The sequence below is a fragment of the Pipistrellus kuhlii genome, unplaced genomic scaffold (assembly GCF_014108245.1).
Source record: "Pipistrellus kuhlii isolate mPipKuh1 unplaced genomic scaffold, mPipKuh1.p scaffold_m20_p_7, whole genome shotgun sequence".
In the NCBI taxonomy this organism is placed as follows: Eukaryota; Metazoa; Chordata; class Mammalia; order Chiroptera; family Vespertilionidae; genus Pipistrellus; species Pipistrellus kuhlii.
Window position 1 is genome coordinate 36,921,078 of NW_023425573.1, and position 23,394 is coordinate 36,944,471.

The 23,394-nt window shown below is 40.3% G+C and overlaps 2 protein-coding genes across 7 annotated transcripts in view; both read left to right on the forward strand.

The window, feature by feature from the left end:
• Nucleotides 1-337: 337 nt before the first annotated feature.
• ATP5MC3 (ATP synthase membrane subunit c locus 3) lies at nucleotides 338-3,775 on the forward strand. 2 transcript variants are annotated; one of them, XM_045575413.1, is made up of 5 exons: nucleotides 338-474; nucleotides 658-762; nucleotides 1,947-2,024; nucleotides 2,559-2,752; nucleotides 3,591-3,775. In XM_045575413.1, the coding sequence occupies exons 2-5, from the start codon at nucleotides 724-726 to the stop codon at nucleotides 3,715-3,717; spliced, it is 438 nt and encodes a 145-aa protein (XP_045431369.1). In that variant the 5' UTR covers nucleotides 338-474; nucleotides 658-723; the 3' UTR covers nucleotides 3,718-3,775. The 2 variants fall into 2 exon arrangements, with proteins under 2 accessions (XP_045431369.1, XP_036278230.1); XM_036422337.2 differs by lacking the exon at nucleotides 3,591-3,775 and adding an exon at nucleotides 3,296-3,556 and having other exon boundaries at nucleotides 422-474.
• A 9,043-nt stretch (nucleotides 3,776-12,818) lies between these two features.
• ATF2 (activating transcription factor 2) overlaps nucleotides 12,819-23,394 on the forward strand; it is a 93,581-nt gene continuing 83,005 nt past the window's right edge. For 3 of the 5 annotated variants that reach the window (XM_036422330.2, XM_036422327.2, XM_036422331.2), the window contains exon 1: nucleotides 12,820-12,984. The gene's annotated coding sequence lies outside the window, so the exon portion shown is untranslated. Of the gene's footprint in view, nucleotides 12,985-23,394 lie in introns of all 5 variants that reach the window. The other 2 variants (XM_036422329.2, XM_036422328.2) reach the window with 2 other exon arrangements.

The following is a 23,394-nucleotide window of genomic DNA, read 5'->3' on the forward strand; positions in this document are numbered from 1 at the left end:
CACACACACACACACACCCACACACATACACACACATACACACATACACACACATACACACACATACACACACACACACACCGTCACACACACACAGTTCTATTTCATAGAGAAAAATGACCAGGAAGGGGACCTGAGCAACTGATAAAAGGCCAAATGTCTCAGGTGTCAACCGAAAGAAAAGTAGCTCAGATCAAAACCCGTTCATTTTTCTCTGCCGGGCTAGCTTTCAACCTCTTTTTCCTTCCCTTTACCAGCCCCAGTCCACCCGCCCATCATCGGGTGGCTGTCCGTGTCCTTCCCAACTGGTTAGCAATAAAGTTGTTACAAAGTGACCTTGAGCGTCTTCCCCGCTGCGCCCGATTCCCCGCCTTCTCCATCCGGGTGCCGCGGCGCGGATAAGAACCGCACCGCGCCTGCGCGCCCAGCCCCACTCCTTCGACCTCTGCCGCCGCCGCCGCCGCCTCCTGGAAGGTAAGCCGAGGGCGCGGAGCCGGCCCGGCCGCGGGAGCGGCGTCCACGGGGACCCATTCATTCGGCTGGCGTGTCGCTGGGCGCGGGGCCCAGGCCGCCGGCGCGCACGGGAGCCTGGCAGGACCTGGCGGGGAGGACGGGCCCTTGGGGGGCGCTTGACCTTAAGCCTCCTTTCCTCCGCAGAAAGCGGGAGAGGAGCCCACGTCGCCTGCCACCGAGTCTCCAGCCGCGCCGCCCCAGGAGTGTAAGATGTTCGCCTGCGCCAAGCTCGCCTGCAGCCCCGCTCTGGTGCGTAGCCCCGCGGGGCCCAGGGCTCGGCGCCCGGCCTGTGGGCCTGGAGCGTCCACGTTGAATGGGCCACGTCCCGGCGGCGCACACCGCCCTCTCTCTCGGGACAGCTCGCCCCTCACTCCCAACCCTGTCATTTCCCCCCCTTTCCCTCTAGTCCTGGCGCGCCTCGCTCGCCTCACGAGGGCGATGGAGGGCGGCCGAGGCCTAGCTAGCTGTCAGGCGCCCAGCGGTGTAGGTCAAGCCCTCCGGCGTCCATGCCCGGAGCGCCCCCTCCCCCACCCGGGTCGCGCTGTGCGCCGGGGTGGGCGCCGAGGCCCGGGGGCCGTGAGGACGGGGGAGGCCGCCGAGGCCTAGCTCTGCGAGCAGCGCTCTCCAACGCCTGCCTGTAGGTCAAACTCGCTGCTGCAGAGGGAGGGACTTTGCCTCGCCCTGTGTGGGTGGAGGAAGGTGGCGGAGCAGCGGAGCCTCTTCCTGCCTAGAATGTGATTTCCAAAACCATTTTGGAGGCTTTAGGGGAAGTGAAGACCTGGGGGATTTGTCTTACAGAATCCGATCTTGGTTCTGAAGGGATTTTCTGTGACCTTAGTTTAGTGGACACTCAAGGGCAGGCAGAGCAGCTGGACTGGAATATGTCCTTATGGTCAGAGTATTGCACTGATTATTCTTACTCTGATACGGAATTGCTTAAACTGCTTTTTAATTTTATGATTAACTGGCATATTGAAATATCTTGGAAATGGTGGGAGCTCATATTTAACTAAGGTGCTGTTTTAAATAAGAAGCTTTTAGAGTGACACTCCTAATATGCTCATTTGTTGGTCCTCTTAAACGTAACAAAAAATGTGTGGTGTTTATTGTCGTTTTTCTGATCTGAATTGTGACACCACAATAATTAAAATTTTAAAAGCAATATATATATTTTAAACTAATTGTTCTTAGTTTTGTTTGGTATATTACAAATAGCTTATGAAGCAAGCTTTAAAATTTCATTAGCAACTTTAAAACTATTAAAATTGCTTCATCTATTGAAAACGACCAAACTGCCAAGATAAGTGTCAGTACAGCAGCCATGAACTTGGACTCATTTTTCTTCTTGCTTTGTTAGAACTCATGGTGCAAGAAAGGTCATTGAAATCTTATCTGTATCCTTACTTATTATGTGAATTTTCTTTCATTAATAGATCCGAGCTGGATCCAGAGTTGCATACAGACCAATTTCTGCATCAGTGTTATCTCGACCAGAGGCTAGGAATGGAGAGGTAATAGTAATAATAACAGAAATTAAGTGACACTCCTAAGTAAGTCTTATGGTTATGACTAAAGTGAAGGGGGTGGGGAAACAACCTCATTAATGAATGGTTTGAAGGCAATCCTTTCCATCTGATAATAAAATGTGCAGAAGATAAGCCAATAAAATAAACTTCGGTTTCCAAAACTTATTCACCTGATTTGACTAAGCAATATAGCCTGTAGGTATATTTAAGTGCATAGGTTTGAGTTGTCTATAGTTTAAAGATTATAATAGCTGCAGTTATTGAAAAGCCTACTCTATTAAAAAGCATATGCACATATTTTGTTTCTTAATTTTCAGCTTTCTAGGGTATAGCTAGTGCTATTCTTATTGTGCCAGATTGGATTTATTTTAAGCCCTTGATTTTTCTATTGTGCCACATCACCTCCTATTCAAAATTGGCTACAAAAGAGAGAACTAGTTATCATTTTGACAGTATGGTAATTGAAATAGCTAACTGTGATAACTGATTTGACCTTTGCCTTTATTTCCTGTTCTCTAGGGCTCTACAGTATTTAATGGGGCCCAGAATGGAGTGCCTCAGCTAATCCAAAGGGAGTTTCAGACCAGTGCAATCAGCAGAGACATTGATACTGCTGCCAAATTTATTGGTGCAGGTGCTGCAACAGTAGGAGTGGCTGGTTCTGGTGCTGGTATTGGAACAGTCTTTGGCAGCCTTATCATTGGTTATGCCAGGTAATTTCAATAGCCAAATAAGAAATAATAATAGCTAATTTCTATAAAGTGCCCACTCTGTGTTTTGCATTAGATTTTGAGGGCTTTGCACACATTATGTCACTTAACTCCCCATTTGTCATAGCTAGTGTCAAAATAAATTTTAACTCGGTTTGACTTCAGAATCTACACTCTTTTGTTAAACTATACTGGGAATACAATAGTATGTTCTTTAAGAGTCCATTCCATTTTATTATGTAAGACCTTATTTCTAAATTCAGATCTTAAAAGGTTTAGAACATACTTTCATAAGAATGGTTAGTCTTCACCCAAAATGGATGAAGACTAATGGTTTATATTAACATACAGAGTCAGCTCTCCCCCTTTTCTTCATATGATTAGGATTGAGGAGGAAGGGATGTCAAAGGCAAAGCAAAAGAGATCTAGACAAATACTCTTCCAGTATTTCCAGTTTACAGAGATCTCCACACTAGTAATCTGATTATTTAACATTGGAATTCAAATAATATTTCAAAGTAATAATGTGTTGTGTGTCTTTTTTAGAAACCCTTCGCTGAAGCAGCAGCTGTTCTCATATGCTATCCTGGGATTTGCCTTATCTGAAGCTATGGGTCTCTTTTGTTTGATGGTTGCTTTCTTGATTTTGTTTGCCATGTAACAGAAATTACTGCTCGAAATGTTGGCATTCATATTAATTACGGATGTAATTCTGTGTACCTTACTGTGACTCCGAGCACTGTAGTATTGGTGTCATGAAAATAGACATTATTTCCAAAGTCATTTCATTAAAGATGAAAACTTTAATTTTTGCTGTGATTTGTACTTCCCCTACAGTTAGATCATCACAAAGAAGGACATGCATTCAGTCAAATGCTGTACAAGTCAGAGGGAACTACAGCCATTGCCTCACTGATGAAAAAGACCCTAATGTAATTTTTATGGGAATTATTTTATATAGTGTCTGAACATTGTAAATTATAGGGTTTTTGATTATTCATTAAAGCAGAAATATTTGAATGCTTTGAGCTTCTATGAAATATGATTAATGAAACCAAGATAGTGAATTGCTCAAGATGGTTTTGAGTTTTTAAGGGCTAATGATTTCAATACTTGGAAGCAGGATCACCTTCCAAGAGTAACTTTGCTGGTTTTACACAGCTGAGTCTGAAAATCATGTCAGCTTTTTAGGGATAGAAGCCTTGTTAAAGGGGAGTGGAAAGCAATTTTCACTTTTCATTAAGTTATAAGTAATTATGTGTCTATGATGAATCTTATCTATCTACTAAGAAACAGTCTGGCAGCTAGTTTCTTGCCTAAACAAGGCTCTCCCTAACCAAATATCAAAAACTAAACTGAATTGGCTACATTTTAAAGCCAAACGTTGCTAAAGCACTGCTTATCATTGATACTAACTTGTTTATAGTAGGAGTCTTAGAAATAAAGAGTTGCCTCAATAGTATTTTGCTTATAATAGTACATATTAGTTCTTGGTCAAATTTTTCCTATTAAAAGGAAGAAAGTAGTGCTACTATAGAAAGGCTGAGTTTTCCCCTATCCTAGTTTCAGGGTTTTCAATAAAGGTTAGGATGACAGTTACTATTAGGTCTAGTAATAATTAATGTCGTTTTCTAATACTTTTTTAAATCGAATTTATTTAAACAATACAACAAAATTTAATCAACAATATAGTTACCGTTGTTTTCTACTACTTGTGCCCAACGCTCAGGAAGCATTTTAATCTCTCTGTTGTAAAATTCTTGTGATTTTGATGCAAAAAATTCGGTCAATGCATTTTTGAGGCATTCTTCATTATTAAATTTTTTTTCCAAGAAGACAGTTTTGCAAAGAACGAAACAAATGGTAATCGGAAGGGGCAATATCAGGAGAATATGCAGGTTGAGGGAGAACTTCCCATTCCAACTGGCGCAGTTTTTCAGCAGTGATTCTTGCAGTATGCGGTCGTGCGTTATTGTGGTGAAGAATTACGCTCTTCCGATTAATCAGCGCGGGTTCTTTTTCTCTTAAAGCTTGGGCTAACCTTTCCAATTGGGCACTATACACTGCACTTGTAATGGTTTGGTTAGATGGTAAAAGTTCATAATGAAGAATTCCTGTAAAATTCCACCAAACACACAACGTCACTTTTTTCGCATGCAAGTCAGGTTTTGGTGTGGTCTGCGGAGCCTCATTTTTGTCCAACCATTGAGGCCGCCTTTTCAAATTAACATACAGCACCCATTCTTCATCTCCGGTAACAATTTGCTCTAAAAACAGCAAATGGTTTTGACGAGAGAGGAGCGAACTGCAAATTGTGACTCTTTGATTACGGTTGTTGTCGGTCAACTCATGAGGAACCCATTTTCCAAACTTTTGGACTTTGCCAAGTGCACGCAATTGATTGGAAATTGTTTTCTGTGAACAATTTAAAGTTGTCGCAAGCTCTTGTTGGGTAATTTGAGGATTTTGCACCAAAAGAGCTTGAAGAGCTTCTTGATCAAAATTGGACACACGGCCTCGACCACTCTTGTCATCTAACGAAAAATTTCCCTCGCGAAATTTCTCAAACCAACGCTGGCATTTTCTGGCGCTAACTGCATCTTGACCAAGAGCACTACAGATGTTTTTTGCAGCCTCACTTGCTTTTCTTCCTAATTGGAACTCGTAAAGCATGCAGTGCCGAATATGCTCTTCATCCGCCATCTTCTTAGCCCTAGTTTTGCAACAAAAACCAAACCAAACACAAACTTTTTCAAGCAAAACTTGTTACCGTATTTTTCGGACCATAAGACGCTCCGGACCATAAGATGCACCAGTTTTTAGAGAAGGGAAATGAAGAAAAAAAAGATTCTGAAACAAATAGTGTCCTAAAATATTTTATGTGCATTAAAACCCAACTTCACAGTCATAAACACATGTAATCAACCCTGTAAAGTAAACAGCAGCATTTAGAACTATTTTAGAGCCGGGCAAGCACACAGACCACACAGAGCCAGGCAAGTAAAAAAACTTGTTTTAAAAAGTATATGTGTAGGCTATATTTGGACCATAAGACGCAGGGACTTTTTCCCCCCCCCCAAAAAAGTGCGTCTTATGGTCCGAAAAATATGGTAATATTTTAGGTAGTATTACCATACTCCAGGTCAGGGGTCCTCAAACTTTTTAAAGTGGGGGCCAGATCACGGTCCCTCAGAGAGCTGGAGGGCCGGACTATATGAACTACTAATTCCTATTGTAACACCTCAGCTGCGCTCACTGCCCAAAAAACCCATAAAAATATGGTAATATTTAGGCACTTCACACGTTCTGTAGATACCACGTGTTTGAAGGTTATGTCAATACAAGTCAACGCCAAGCAAGATTTTAAACGAATGTTTAAAAACGACATTAATTATTACTAGACCCAATAAACCTACTTTTTATTCCTTTAATGCCCTCTGCCCAATTTAATTCCAACGGAGTCATCAATTACCAGGGTTTTTCAGAGTGCTGTGGAAAGACCACCTCCAGCAAAATCACCTAGGATGTCTGTTTAAAATACAAATCCTAGATTCTGGACCTACCAAATTGGAATCTTGGGCCATGAGACTCAGCCATCTGCATTTTTTAGGTTTTGTGCACACTTAGAGATTCACTAACTTACATGTACCCTTCCCACTTTCTGTAATGTGCAATGAGTCCACAAAGAGCTAGACCTAGAACTATTACCACTTTTTGGTTAATCATCTAATCTATAACATTCCTGGAGCCTTCACTATTGTTTTAATAGTATTATGCAATATTTGAACCATAATGTAAAAGTTACATGATCCAGCAATTCCACACATTGATAAAAATCCAAAAGATTTGAAAACAAGTGTTCAAACAGAAACTTGTACTCAAATGTTCATTGCAGGCTGCCCCTTACTATTCACAATAGCTAAAAGGTAAAAACAAAACAAACAAAAACCAGTTGTCCATCAACTGATAAGCAAAATGTATATCCATGTAGTAGAATATTGTTCAGCCATAAAAATAAGAATACTGATAAATGCTAATGAACCTTGAAAAGTTGGGTAAGTGAAAAAAGCCAGATACAAAAGGCTGCAACTATATGATTCCATTTATATGAAATAACCCAGAATAGGCAAGTCCATAGAGACAAAGCAGATTACCAGGGAGAGGGGCAATGGGAAGAATAGGAAGTGACTGCTTATGGGTATAGAGGTTACTTTTGGGGTAATAAAAGTATTTTGGAACTACAATAGATAGTGGTGATGGTTACACAATATTGTGAATGTACTAAATGCCGCTGAATTGGTACACTTTAAAGTGGTTAAAATGGCAAATATATTTTACTATAATTAAAGTACTGTAACCATGTAGTATAAATCATACCACATTTTTTTAAACATAGGTGAATAAATTAACTGGTCCTCTGTTCCAAGTTGGTTTAAATAAAATCAACTTGTATTTAAAAACAAGTTCTTCATACTGTTTTGGTGGCTGGCTGAGGAGGCCTGAAACTGATTCTGGGGCGGGTCTCTTGCCAGAGGTGTCCCTCCCCGAGGAAATCTAAAAGTGAAAATATCGGGGCTGTGGTTGCCTAACTTCCATGTTGCTGAGCAAAATAGACTTTAGAAAGTATAAAGTATAAACACAGCCTACTTTATCTAGAAGGAAAAGGAAATATTAAGTGGTCAATATCCTGGAGCAGGCGTCTTCAAACTACGGCCCGCGGGCCACATCCGGCCCGCCAGGTTTTTTGGGCAGTGAGCGCAGCTGAGGTGTTACAATAGGAATTAGTAGTTCATATAGTCCGGCCCTCCAGCTCTCTGAGGGACCGTGATCTGGCCCCCACTTTAAAAAGTTTGAGGACCCCTGACCTGGAGTATCTCTCTCTACTATACTTTCATTTCCAGTAACAAGTTTCTGACATTGAAAAAACCTCACTGGAATACATGGACTCTGACAGCAGAAATGTTTATTGTGCACCATCTTAAAGGAGGTACTGCTTCCCTTAGTTCATGAGCCTTACAAACAAGCTTTTCACCAGCTTCTTAGTTTCTAAACAGAGGCCAGTAAGATTGTTATTTTCACATCAAACAACAAGTGAATTCATATTGATAGGAATTGGGTCTTTTAGTAAGTCCACATTTTCTAGGCATACGTTCTTTTGGTATTGGGTTCTTACCTTTCCAAATTGCAGAAATGTGATATTTTTAATGCTTTTGGAATTAACTCAAAAGCTTGAGTGTGAAATGTATGTTTGAACTAAAGAGAAACTTGTGTAGCCATAAACACTAGGTATGTACGGAAATAACTAAAACTCAGAATGGTGAGTTCCAGAAAAGGAGCAGTAAGTACTAACATGTTCAGAGGTGGCAGAAAGGATTTCCACTGATGGAATCCTGTGAAGAAATGTAAAGCTCAAGGAACTGGTGAGATGAAGACAGGCCAGAAGAGGGTTTCTTGGCTAGTGGTTGCATCAGGAAAGGTATGTGAGAAATAAAGAGCTGCCTGCGTATGGGAGGGAAGCATTGTGACATAAGGCTGCCAAGGTAGACCTGCCAAATTATGTAAACTGGCAGGTATGAGAGAGTGGGTTTCATTCAGGTGACTACAGCCAGCCTTTGAATGTTTAGAGTTGTGTTTTAGAAAGTTAATATAAGACCAGTGTGTGGGATGGACTAGGGCCAGTAACCCTTAGTAGTTGCTATAGTACAGTGATCAGCAAACTGGCTTGCGAGCCACATGCAGTTCTTTGGCCCCTTGAGTGTGGCTCTTCCACAAAATACCATGGCCTGGATGAGACTATTTTGAAGAAGTGGCGTTAAGAAGTTTAAGTTTAAAAAATTTGACTCTCAAAAGAAATTTCAATCATTGTATTGTTGATTTTGGCTTTGTTGACTAATGAGTTTGCCAACCACTCTTCTAGCCACTGAGCCAAACAAGCTAGGGCTAGGCATGCCTCTTTTTATTGAACTTCACTTTATTGCACTTTATAGGTGTTGCATGTTTTACTAAATGAAGGTAAGACCCTCCACCTTCAAAAAGAATCCGACTCACTTTATTGCGTACTTGCTTTATTACAGTGTTTAAATATCTCCCAGGTATGCCTGTATTTTCTATTTCCCTATATCACATCCTTTCAGTTATCTTTTTATAATCTAAAAATTGGCCCAGGCTCCTGGTCAGAATCTGTACTTTCTCCTGACTGATGCTGATAATCTAACTCCTCTTAGAAATTTACTACTGTAGAGTTCCTTTCTCAAGGGATTTTAAATATTAAAAAGAGGAATTGACCTGAGACTAACAGGGACTCATAAATTCTAGAGTTTTTGATTGTCCCATGTATTAGGTTGAGCTAACATCCTACAATTGATCTTGGCAGATTCCTAAGGGGACCCCTGGTTGTTGGCTGCCTTTCAACAGCAACTTTTAGTCAGCACTTCCCAGCCATGGAGATCCCAGGATCTGCTCCTCTTGTAGGAGAGTCCCAGGGTTTGCTTCCTCAAATAGCTACAGGCTGGCTGAGTCCTCAGCCACTGAACAGCTCAGTATTTGACAGTATTGAGAGGCTACCCCTTAATATTCCCTTAATACTTATAGCCAAAGGGCAGCTCAAAGCAATTATCCACCTCTAGAAATATCTAAAATATCTGTAGCTCATAAGTCCTCAAGTCATATGAAAGGTTATAATACTGCATATTATTACATCCTTGCTATATTTTCTCCATAGCACTTACTATCACTATTTAAATCTTATTTTCATACCAGAGTCCTAGTACACAAAATTTGTGCATGGGTAAGGTCCCTAGGCCTGGCTGGCAAATCAGGGCCAATCAGGGCCTTCTGGCTGCCAGCTAGATCCTCCCTTCATTCCATGCCGCCCCCTGGTGGTCAGCACACATCATAGGGAGAGATTGGTCTCATTGAACTCCCAGGGATAATTTGCATATTAGGCATGTATATATCTGTTTCACCTTCCCCATGACAGCCTCCTTAAGTGACTGCCTTGTTTATAGTTATAGATTCAGCACCAGGAACAGTGCCTGATATACTTATGCTCAATACATCTTGGTGTTATGACTAAAGAACTATGTAGAGACAGAGCATCTGATTGATAGTTAACCCAAGGGGCTGTGTCCAAGGTTAGAAAGTACCTAGAAAGAGCAAGTTATTAGTCTAAGGGTCCAGGCTAGTTTTGGTTCCTAGCATAGGAGTTCATGGCTTAGTATTATGTGGGCCTCAGGTTGACAAATAGACTAACCATGAAGGTCAGACACTGAAATAGCAGGCAAAATTATTTACACTAGAAGTGGTTCTATCTATTTTTACTGATAACTTAGTGTGAGGGAAACAATATAATGTTGACAAGCCTCTGTCTAGCGCAGTGGTTCTCAATCTTTTTGATGCCGCAAACCTTTAATATAGTTCCTCATGTTGAGGTGACCCCCAACCATAAAATTATTTCCGTTGCTACTTCATAACTAATTTTGCTACTGTTAATGAATCATAATGTAAATACCTGTTTTCTGATGATCTTAGGCAACCCTACTAGTGGTTCTCAACCTGTGGGTCTCGAAAACACAGATATTTACATTACGATTCATTAACAATAGCAAAATGACAGCTATGAAGTAGCAACGAAAATAATTTGATGGTTGGGGCTCACCACAACATGAAGAACTGCATTAAAGGGTCGCAGCATTAAAAAGGTTGAGAACCACTGGTCTAGGGAGTGGGATGAGAGAGACTGGAGCAGGCATTGATATGAAAGATGAAAATAGAGCCCTTAGGTTCCATTCTCTGTCTCTGGGCTGTTCTCACTGAGGCCGGCATAAACTAATTGGTATGATTTAAAGATAAATACAGCCCTCTAATTTCCCCCCCACAAGGCTACACACAGTAAGTAAGTTATTTTGAGAAACCAAAGATTGGGGGTGAGAGGTGGACAACGGTCCCCCCTGCACTTGAAATTCATGGAAATTTCCATAGTGAGAACAGGCACTGAGAGGTAACTATAACATAGGTCATTTAAACAATGTACAGAAAAACCCTGGGCTGCCAGATATAAGATCACCTGCCATGGATAGAAAGTACTAAAAATAATGAACACTATGTGTAGGGCCATACTGTTTTCATCTCATCTCTTTGATATCAGGAGGGTGCACACTCATGTCTTGCCTCGTCCACCCTTTTCATGACACACACACACCTGATCTCACTGGCAAAATTCCAGCTAATGCACTGTACTGAGTTGCATCTTGAGGATACCTGTGAAAATGCAGAGTCACAGAGTATGTTTAAAGACAAACTAAAACCCTAGCCAGTTGGGGTCAGTGGATAGAACATTGGCCTGTGGACTGAAGAGTCCCAGGTTTGATTCCGATCAAGGGCACATGCCCATGTTGCAGGCTCAACCTGTTAAAAAGTGTCCAGTGCAATTACAATTTCATTTATGCTGGATACCATTATTGAAATGCAGTTCATTAACTCTCAAATACTATCCACCACAATCTCCCAACAATTTTAGTTCCACTTTGATTTAGAGATGTGAGTAAATTTTGTTAACCCATAAACTGTATTCATAATTTTGTTATGGACTAGAAATTAACACTTAATAAATGAAAAAACAAGATACTGAAAAGACTTCCCATTTATTAATAGTTAATGCAAATTTTCCACAAGGGCCTGATCATACTTCTCAACTTATGCCATGTGTATTTTTTTAACAATCAACAGCTATATACTTAACATCTAAACATTTAAATTGTATAGGTAATCATAGAGCAACATTAAAAAATAATTTTAGCACTGTACTTATTTTGGTGTTTTTAGGAATTTGTGTGTCAGTGGCAAAGAAATAAATACAGGGGTGGGCAACAGTAGGTAAATTACATCATCATTACCTAAAATATAAATCATAAGATACAAAATAATAAAGAACACAATACAATAATTAATGAATAATACAAGAATAAACCCCATGTTTTGGTACTCACAACTGTAAACCTACTTTTGCCCACCCTGTATGGTTTTTGTCTCATGTTAATTTAACATATTAAGCAGTGGGATAATATTGTGGAAAGTGGGCCATTTCTATGCCATATTCTAATTTAGTGTCCTTTGGTCCTTTCTAAAATAGTTGTTTTAAAGGGTTGAAATTATTTCTACTAAAACTGATACATATCTATAACTACTAAGTACAGGAAAATTGATAATATAGGATACACCAAAATATGGAAGACTTTCTCTTAGAAGCAAGTTCTTGCATTGTTTTAAATTACGTTGTTATAGTAGAAAGCATTACATTTCCTTTTCTTAAGTTACTTAAAACATAATTATATGCTACCATCACACTATACTAGACGCTTAGTAGCTGGAAGAATCAGTTCTAGTTACAGCTTAGTAAAATTCGAACAAATTTTACTTCGCCCTCCTGAGAGCGAAGGCTTTTCCTTTCCTTTCCAGAACTGACTTATCTGGCTTTCCCGCTTTAAGCGTATCGGGGCTGGGGGGTTATTTCCGGCAAACTCCGCCCCTTCCAATCGGTTCCCCGACGCTCCCTCCGCCGGCTTCTGGGAGGTGGAGAGGTGGGTTTAGGCTCCGGCTCCCGGCACTTTAAGCCTTCTTCCTACCCAGGGCCAGGGAGTGACAAAGACGGAAATACGGTGACTCGTCCCCGCTCTCCCTCCGGCCTCCCCTCCCCGCACGCGGTCCACCCCTTCCCGCGACCTCACCATCCACCTGCTTTAACGCCCCACACCCAGCCCGCCTCCACCTGCTGCCAATCACCGGCTTCCGCAGGTCCGTTGCTACCAAGACACACGGTTTGGGCTCCCTGGTTACGCCCCCCCCAGATCCGCTTCCCGCCCTTCGTGATCTTCGTCCAATCACCTGCCTCCGAGTGTTTCTTGGTCCCCGCCCCCTCGGTCCCCGCCTTCCTGAAGTCCCGCCCCTTCCCTTAAACCCGATGTTCTCACTGGACGCGGAGGCGCTCCTCTGAAAGAAGGCAAGGAGGGGCGTGTGCACAGAAGGGAGGGGCCCGAGAAGACAAGGGGTGGGGGATGCCGGGAGAGGGGCGGGGACAAGGGTTGTCAATCCGATCTCGCGAGAGAGGACGGAAGCCTGTGGGAGCCCGTGGCCTTTAAAGTGCCGTTCAGCCCTTTCCTCCAAGGGTAGTTTGTAAACACGGCCGAGCTCGGGTCTTGCCGGCGACCGAGAGGAGCATGAATTAGTGACCGAGGCCGGTGAGTAGCGGTGGGCAGAGGGCCGCAGGGCTGCAGCCTGGAGGGATACGGAGAAAGCAGGCGCTAACATGGCGACGTCGCTCACCCCAGTCCCCACCCCCCGCTTCCCATCACCTCGGGCGCTCCTGCCTCGGTGCCTAGCCCTCCGGGAGGCTCATGGTGCTGCCCCCTCCGCGGCCGTACCGCGTCGGCTGTCGGGGCCCGACCGGCGCGGCCGGCCCGTTAGGTAACCGCTCTTCCTCGGCCCGGCCCCTCCCCGCTCGCGCGCTTTCCTAACGCGGAGGAAAAAGGGATAACGGCTCCTCCTAGACCCCTCCCTCCCCGATTTATCTCCTTCCGTCAGCCCAGGGGTTCCTGGGCGGCAGGTCGGAGACGCTCGGGTTTCAGGGAGACCGACCTCCTTCAGACCTTGGAGCGGAAGGAGGGCTGGCTTGGTCTCCCCACCCCGGATCCGGAGGCTGGGGTCTGTGGATGCGATGCTGGCGGGGATGCAGCTGAGGGAGGCGCGGCTGAAGCAGGGTCAGGCTGCCGTGCTGCGGGAGAAGGGGATAGGACAAATGGAACGAGGAATCCTGGAGTTGGAAGTTGGCCTTTTCTGCCCGTTCTGCCCTCTCCCACTCCCGCCACCCCCTCCCCCTTACCCCCTCCCCCACTTCTTCCCGGCGGGGCGGGGCCGGGCCGAGGTGTGGGTGCCTATTGATTATTGTATTACCCCCCATCCCCACCTCCCACATTTCACCTCCCTGGATGGACTGCGGAGCTTCTGTTGGGAAATAACCTGTGTTTTGTATTGATGCCCCAGGAACCAGAACCGAGTATGTGTGTGTGTGTTCTGTATTCGCTCGTTGAACCTACACTGGAAGGAGGGAGAGGGTGGAGGAGTTGGGCACTATTTGTGTGCCCTAATGTAGTATGAAATTGTCCTCGTTTAAAACTAGTGAAGCCAAGAGTAAACACTAAAGTGCATATAATGGAGTAAAAGGGATTACTCCTGATGGGTTTTAGGCCTTTTGACTAATCTTTAAATTATAATGTGAAAGCTACAATTTCTTGGGAATTTTAAATCATGGAAACGGTAACAATGCATGAATTTAATATATATATTTGAAATGAGAACAAAAACTCTTCCTCTGAGCATATGTTGCCCTATTTGAAGAAATTCATAATCACTGGCATGGTCAGTAATAGCTTTTCTAGGCATAATATTTAACCATGTATCCTTGGCCTTTTGTACCAAAGCTCTGAAGGTGAGAAGCTTGTTAAAAAGTCAATCCTATAGAGTTAAGTGCCCTGAAAGACACCTACTGTAGCAATTATATCTCTTAATTAAATTGTTACACTGACTGAGGAACCCATTGCAAACATTTTTTTTTTTCAAAAATTGCAAGGAACACTGATGTAAAGTATGTTAAAAAATAGAGGACCAAGAAACAGAGTCAAGAAAGTTCATGCATCTTCAAGGCCACCAATTGAATTATAATTAATAGTTCTAGTCTTTGTAATTATGAGAACCTTCCAAATTTATGGTGTGTATGTTGCTTTTCCAAAACATGTTTAAGCTTGCTTCTAGAAAATGCTACTGCCATTGAGTTTTTAATTATTTAAAATACAATATTGTGATAATTTCAAATTTAGGTGTTTGTATTTACTGACAAGTAAGGAAGGAGTTTTTAGAAAGAGACTTTTGCATGTGTGTTTTTAAGTTATATAAACATGCATTCCAGAAATTCCTGCACTTACTTTTTTACTTGGGAGTATTGATTTCATGTGTTGTTGTTTTTTTTAAAATATATTTTTATTGATTTTAGAGAGGAAGAGGGAGATAGAAACATAAATGATGAGAGCGAACCATTGATCGGCTTCTCCTGCACGCCTCCCACTGGGGATCAAACCTGCAACCAGGGCATGTGCCCTGATTTGGAATCTAACCGTGACCTCCTGGTTCATAGGTCATTACTCAACCACTGAACCACACCAACTGGGCTGTTTCATGTATTTAAACTAAGATAATAGTAGAAATGGTTATTTTGTCAGCTCTTTAATATTTTGCAGGGATACTTTCTATTAATATTATGCTACAGGAATTAGAAGCAATATGAATATTAAAAAGTTGTATGATATGCATGAAAGCCTACTACTTAAAACTAGCATTGCCCTAGCTGGTTTGTCTCAGTGGATAGAAAGTCAGCCTGCAGACCGAAGGGTCCCAGGTTTGATTCCAGTCAAGGACACATGCCTGGGTTGTAGGCTTGATCTCCAGTAGGTAGCTTACAGGAGGCAGTCAATGATCCTCTCTCATCACTGATGTTTCTCTCTTCCCTCTCTGAAATCAATAAAAATATATTTTAAAATAATAAAATAAATTAAAACACTAGCATTAACTCTTAAGAAATCATCTACATTTTTTTCTACCTACATTTTTGTATTTTGAAAAAGTTGTATTTCAATGATTTTTATGTTCTCTGCTGGTATGTTAAATTGTTAGATCAAGTATGTGGATCTCACTGTGTCACCAAGGGCAAATAATAGAATCTCTCATTTAAGAACCAGTGGATAACAAAAAGTGGATATGCAACTAATCCTTATAAAAATCAATACTTATTATGCTATTCTCTATAACTAAACTGTACTGTACAAAATCCCCAAATTTTCCTTGTTGTAGTTAAACATAGTATTTCTGTATTTAACCTATACTCACCCCTATTCTTATTTTATTTTTTTATTTTTTATTTTTTACAGAGAGGAAGGGAGAGGGATAGAGAGCTAGAAACATCAATGAGAGAGGAACATCCACCAGCTGCCTCTTGCACACCCCCTACAGGGGATGTGCCCAATGTACATGCCCTTGACAAGAATTGAACCTGGGACCTTTCAGTCCACAGACCAATGCTCTATCCACTGAGCCAAACTGGTTTCAGCTCACCCCTATTCTTTGAGGCTAAGAAATTATCTAAAAAGCTGTATGTTCTCTTAATGTTTTTAATAATGAGGTAGTAGTGACAATATTTACCTATTTCTATCTAGGGGTAAACCCCATAAAACATTTTATTTTATTTTTGTTCTGATTCTTAAGCTCAGGATTAAAAGGTATAGCCCTCATGGGTTTGGCTCAGTAAATAGAACTTCAGCCTTCAGACTCAAGGGTCTCAGGTTCTGTTCCAGTCAAGGGCATGTATCTGGGTTGTGGGCACATCCCCAGCAGGGGGTGTGTAGGAGGCAGCTGATCCCTGGCTCTCTCTCATCAATGTTTCTAACTCTCTCCCTCTCCCTTCCTCTCTGTAAAAAAATCAAAATATATATTTTAAAAAATATATATAGTTTCATAGAAATTTAAGGGAGTTTATGGATTTTTAAAGTCAGCAATAATTGGAATTATTTACATATATTATAAATATATATCATATAATTATATATATTTTCATTTATTCTTTTTAACAACCTTAAAACTTGTCTTTATTTACATTTTTAAGTAAATTTAGTGGTGCTGTTTTTTTCCTTGGCATTTTGCAGTGGTAATAAAGTGATTAAAAACTTTTTGTAACAAGAAAGAATGTAAATAAGAATATTTTGGGGGCAAGGCCTTGTCACCCATGTCTGTATTCTGTATCTTAAAAATATTGGTCTCAACCATTTTTCTGTCTTGGTATTTAAGAAATAGAAAACACTCTCAATACTAGTAGTAGGTTATTACCACAGAGATTCTCAATAAGATTAATGGGGAAAGACAGGGTGGGAATGATAATAATTAGCAAAAGCCATTTGGCAAAATACCAAGTGCACTTGGGCTATTTTGGTAGTATATGGTTACCTTAATATATAATTAATTAAATTTATAAATATGTTCCCTAAATGTTCTTTAGTTCATCTAACTGAACCTAAGCCTTTGCTTTTTCAGTTTTAAAGCTTGGTGGTTTTTTTAATTATACTGTTTGGACTAGTGTGTTTTATTTATTGAACATTTGTTAGAATAGTGTTACCAGAAATCAACTCCAGTTTTGCCCTATTAACAAATAATCATTTTCATTTTATTTTTTTATTAATCCTCAGCTGAGGATATTTTTCCCTTTGATTTTATTTTTATTTTTAGAGAGAGTGGAAGAGAGAGGGCAAGGAGAGAGGGAGGAGGAGGGCGAGAAAGAGAGAAAGGGAAAGACATAATCATAGATGTGAGACAAACGAATGGATTGGTTGCCTCCCTCACTGGACCAGAGTTGGAGATTGAACCTGCAACCAAAGAATGTATCCTTGACCAGGAATCAAACCCTTGACCCTTCAGTGGTTCTCCTGCCAGTGCTCTAACAACTGAGCCACACCAGCCAGGGCTTTTTTCATTATTTTTGTTGCCTTCTAATTTGTGCATGTATGTTATGGTTTTTACAGAATTATGATACAGAATTTTGTTTGACTTTTATATCATTAACATTTCCCCCATATTATCTACTGGTAAATTTTATAATATGTGATGATTACATGACATTTACCAAATGACAGTTAAAATGTCCTCAATTTTAAATGCCCAATAGGAAAATAATTATCTTCACTTTTTGCCTACTCTAATAGTGAATTGAGCATCTCTGTGCAGGTACTTATTTTGAATTGCTTCCATTGTTTACTGTTCTCAAATGAGATGACTAGGTCAGAGGATATTGTTTCTCCAGTTGCTAATTTTTTGCTTTCCCAAACATTTGAATAAATTTACACCATCAGAATATGAATGCATCAATTTTGTTATAATTTCACTAACTTTATAGTTGTGCTTATTAACAAAAAATTAATTAGGAATTATTAGTGGGAATAAGTTTCATTATTTAGCAGTTTGATTTAGTTGACCATATCAATAATCTAGTTATTTGTCTACCAGTGCTGGAACAGATATATTCCATATTTTCTATCATTTCATTGACTTTTTCTTAAAAATTACTAAAATTTTGACAGTCTAATAATAACCCTTAAATTTTATGCAGTTTTACATAGATTATATGTGGCATGTCTTATGCTAGTTTGTTTTAATATAATACTTTGTAAACTATAGATTTATGAGCTATTAAAATTAATAATGAATTTCTGTATAGCTAACCTTTGAAATAAAGAATATGCATATTATATAGCCAAATTGAGTTATTGCTTCCTCCATATCATTTTCTGGTACATAATAAGCATGTAATCAATGTTTTAGGGAAGTTATTAGGAGCCAGGTTGTCATGGTTCTACTACTTATTATCTGTGTCACCTTGAGCAAATAATTTCCCTGTGCCTGATTCCTTATTCTTAAGAAAAACAATATATAACTTCTAGCTTGTTGTGATAGTTGAAATAATTAACATATATACAATGTTTGAAACACTGTCAGAAACTTAATGAGTGTTCAGTATGTGCTGTGGTAATTATTATTGTTAAAGTTCATGCAAAAATAATAATCTATCATAGGGGTGTCGAACTCAATCAGAGAAGGGGCCAAAATCTAAAATCCAGCCTAAATCGCGGGCTGAATGGTTTACTGAACAGTCATAAACTGTCATTGTGATGGAAATGCAGCAGAGTGCAGTGATGATAGCGCGGTGCGGGCCACATTGCAAGGCCTGGCGGGACGGATTTGGCCCTCGGGCCTTGTGTTTGACACATGTGATCTATCACAGCCCCTCCTGGCATATGTGTGGTGTCTTGAAGGCAGACATCAACCATCTATTTGGTAGCTTTGGCAATATAGTTGGTTTCCCCAGGAATTTATAATTTGTGGTAGAATTTATCACTTTAGAATGTTTGTAAATCCATGCTAGAAGATATATCATCTTTTTTGTCTCATATATGCCACAACACATGCAGTCTAGCATATTTTGTGATAATGGAATTATTTATGATTTCCATAAAATCCAATTCTTATTTTTTTTCTGTTCTATCAATCCCACTTATACACATTTCAGAGACACCTTCCATTTTTTCCCCACTATAGTGGAAGAGATGATTAAAGTACCACATTTCTAATGTTCATTTGAATTCCTTACAACTTTTCAACTAATATAACTACATCATTAGTTCTTAACCAGTGTTGAAAGTCTCTGGTGTCTTTTATCATTTTTAAGGAAGGTTTTTAATGATTGTTGAAATATATGTGTTTAATTGATGGTAATAACTCTTTCACTTCCTTGAATTTTGACATACTTTGAGAGGAGTTGAGAGAGGTGAGCTTACCAGTGTTGTAATGGGAATTGTACATAATTCATATGCTCTCTTATTTGTGGCTTCTTCATACTGAGAAATTATTTATGTACTTTTAATAGCAATGACAACTGTGAATTGTTGTAATACTTGGTGAGATATGAATTTTTCTTTTCACTTTTACAAAAGACAGATTTTTAGTAAGAAAACAAAAACAATGATAGATAAGTACATTTTATTCATCTACCTTGAACAAAAATAATTTATTGGACATTATTTTACACTAGTGCCCCAGTGCACAGATTTGTGCACATTGAAATGGAATTAATAGAAGGTGGCCAGCAGGGCAGGACTGGATGAGATGGTCTGGACATGCCCTGGAGCCAACCTCCTGAAATCCCTCCACAGCATCTGTGGAGTGAGCAGGGTCCCTCTGGCAGGTGAGGTCCCTCCACCTGGCCTGTGGGGATCGGGCTGAAACTGGCTCTCTGATATCCCCCAAGGGGTGCTGAATTGTGAGAGGGCAGTTCTTGGTTGACACACCCTGGAATTGGGCCCGGCCCCCTTCTCTCTGGTTTTGTGGTTAGACACCTGAGAACCACCTCTGCCAAGTTACCACAGCTTAGCAGCTCCTGCATTGAGCATCTGCCCCCTGGTGGTTAGTGAGCATCATGCCTACCAGCCAAACAGAGTTGGATGGTTGTTTAGCCATATACATATATACATATACATATATATATACATATATATATGTATGTATGTATGTATATATATAGATAGATAGATAGATAACAGATACAATTACCAAATCTAAAATGTTACTTGTAAAAACTTGTTCATAACCATTAGTCTGTAAGTTTTTTGTATTTATATATTTCTAATGAGCTGTTGTAATTTTAAACTATAAAACAAAAACTTGTTTGCCTTATCTTACCTAGTGATTAGAGGTCTGTGAATAATCAAAACTCACTTTAAAAATGAAATTTAAATTAGACTTATGATTTTTATTAAAGAATATTTTGAGATATGGGGCTGACATCATTTCAGATATTAATAATGTACTTTCATGAATACAATATTGAGAAAAATCTGTGATACTCTTTATTTGTCCCATTAACTTTGAGGAATTTCATCAAAACTTTAGTATATTCATAGGAGTTGTGTTATATGTGAAGGAAATCTGTCATGTCTGCTGTGATTGGGGGAAAAATTAAAAACTGCTGCTTTCCCTGTTAAAGCTGGGCTTATATTTTTCTTACATTTCAGGACTTTGATTTAACTACATTGATGAACTAAATGTCATGTACCAAATAACGTTTGGGTTAAAGGTTAATGTAAAAATCTTCTAAAAGTTAAGTCTTGTTTCACATGTAGGTCTCATTTTCTAGCTTTAAAAATAAAGAAGGCAGTAAGTGTAAGGTTGATCAAGCATTAGGAAAATGTACACTTAAAGTCAAAATAAAATGCAGTGAAACTTCTAATAAACTTACTGGTTACTTTATGAGCATCATACACTGTACTGTGTATTTTACATAAATTTCACTTATTCAGGCAACCCTGAAACTGGTATATTATTTCTTATTAGAGAGGATTGCAGTGAAATCATACTATTTAAAATTTTCCTAATAATAGAAATATTGAAAAGGGAATGAAGTCCTTCCAGCTCATAGCTGCAGGTTTTCAAACTCTTAAAATTTGTTATTTTGTTGTTTCCAAAGTGAACTCTAGGATTAATTCATGCATTTTTGTGATGCTTGACTAAGATAGCCTATATAATAAAAGCCTAATATGCTAAGTGTCTGGTTGTGCAGTCTTCTGTTCAACCAACCAAAGCATAATATGCTAATGATATGCTAAGGCTGCTCAACCACTCGCTATTATGTGCACTGGCCACCAGGGGCCAACAGTCAACCATTGACCAGTAGCTATGACAGGCACTGACTACCAGGGGCCAGATGCTTTGACTGGTTAGCTTGCTGCTGGAGTCCAGCCAATCAGGACTGAGTAAGATGGGCCAGACATGCCCTGGAGCCCTCCTGTGGTCCCTCCCCTGCTGGCTAACCTCCTGTATTCCTCCCCAGCCCCGATTGTGCACCTATGGGGTCCCTTAGCCTGGCCTGTGCCTTCTCACAATCTGGGACCCCTTGGGGGGATGTTGGAGAGCTGGTTTCGGTTCGATCCCGCAGGCCAGGGCGAGGGACCCCACTGGTGTGAATTCGTGCACTGGGCCTCTAGTAAGGAAATAATAGCACAGAGAAAAATCTGTAAGATGCTGATGCCCTTGAAGCCTTGGGATACAAAGCTTATCCTCCTGGGCACCTTAGCTTTGGGTCTTACAAAGCCAAAATCAATATGTTGGCAGAGCTGTGTTTCTTTTTTGGAGTCTCTGGGGAAGAATTCACTTCCAGTTTCATTCAGATTGTTGGCTAAAAGCAGTTGTAGGACTGAGGTCCTTCCAATCTTGCTGACTGCCAGCCAGGGCTGGTCTTTGCTGCCCCAGCCCTGTAATGGCAGGTCAGGTCTCTTCCACACTTATACTCTGTAACTGCGGCTGCGGTGCTGAATCACTGATTCCAGAGGGAGGAAGTTCTCTGTTCACGTACGTAGTTAGATTGGGCCCCCTGGATAACCCAGGTAATCTTATTTTAGGATCTGTAATCTTTTTACACCCCCAAAGTCCATTTTGCCTTGTAACATAACCTATTCACAGGTTCCAGGAATTTAGGTGTGTGCATCTTTGGGGGACCATTCTACCTACTATACTCATATGCACCTGAAAAGAATTTGATTTAGCTGAAACTGGTTTGGCTCAGAGGATAGAGCTTTGGTCTGCGGACTAAAAGGTCCCAGGTTTGACTCAGGTCAAGGGCATGTACTTGGTTGCAAGCACATCCTCATTAGGGGGTGTGCAAGAGGCAGCTGATCGATTATTCTCTCTCATCGATGTTTCTAACTCTCTATCCCTCTTTCTTCCTCTGTCTGTAAAAAATCAATAAAATATATACATTAAAAGTTGATTTGAAAAGTTGAGAAAAGTATAATTTCTAGCCTCTCTAGATACTGATACCACTATTTTGTAAGTATCCATTTTCCAGGGTGATTGATACTGTTATTGATTTTAAAAACAAACTTGACTTTCCATGCTGATAGCACTCCTGCAAACATTGTGAAGTTCCTAACACCTGTGAATACTTTCTGTACGTGTGGCAAGCATCAGCCCTACAAAGTCATACAGTACAAGAAGGGCAAAGAGTCTCCGTACGTGCAGGGAAAGTGGCATTATGACGAAGCAGAGTGGCTGAGGTGGGCAGATTAAGCCAGTTTTCCGCAAAAAGGCTAAAACTACAAAGAAGATTGTGTTGAGGCTTGAATGAGTTGAGCCTGCCTGCAGATCTAAGAGAATCCTGCCTATTAAGATATGTATATATTTTGGGAAAGTAAGAGCCACATGATCAAAGTTGCATGTTTTGTTTTATTATGTAACAATAAAATCTTGATATGTTCACTTAAAAAAACTTGAATTCATATTTTTAAAAATATTTTTATTGACTTCAGAGAGGAAAGGAAAGAGGCAGAGAGATAGAAACATCAATGATGAGAAAGAACATTGACTGGCCGCCTCCTGCAGGCCTGGCATGTTCCCTGAGTAGGAACTGAATGAACCATGACCTCGACTCTCAACCACTGAACCTTGACAGCCTGGCAACAGTTGGAAACTTTTCATGTTCCTTTTCCTTTTTCTATTGAAGTTTTATTTAATTTGCACTTCTCTAGCAATTTTACTTGAATCCAGAGTATTTGAATAATTTAAAATAATTATTAATCACCTATTATCTCTGTAACAAATATAAATTAAATTTTTCAAAGTTTCTTACCAATTTCCCCTTTGTTTTGTTCTCTTGGAGCTCTCTGTCAGGACAATTCATTTTTGGAGAATATTGTGCGAATGGAAATCATTAAATGAGAGTGTTTTTTATTGTTATAGTCATTACACTATACAATATATCTGAATTCAGAACATTCCTAAATATAGGGCAAAACAGCATTCTAAAAGCCATGCTTTGTGGGTTTTGTTTGTTTGTGTTTTGTTTTGTTTTCTTAAATTTGATTGATTTTTTTACAGAGAGGAAGTGGGAGAGAGATATTTAGAAACATTATTGAGAGAGAAACACCTATCAGCTTCCTCCTGCACACCCGCTACTGGGTTGTGCCCTCAACCAAGGTACATGCCCTTGACTGGAATCAAACCGGACC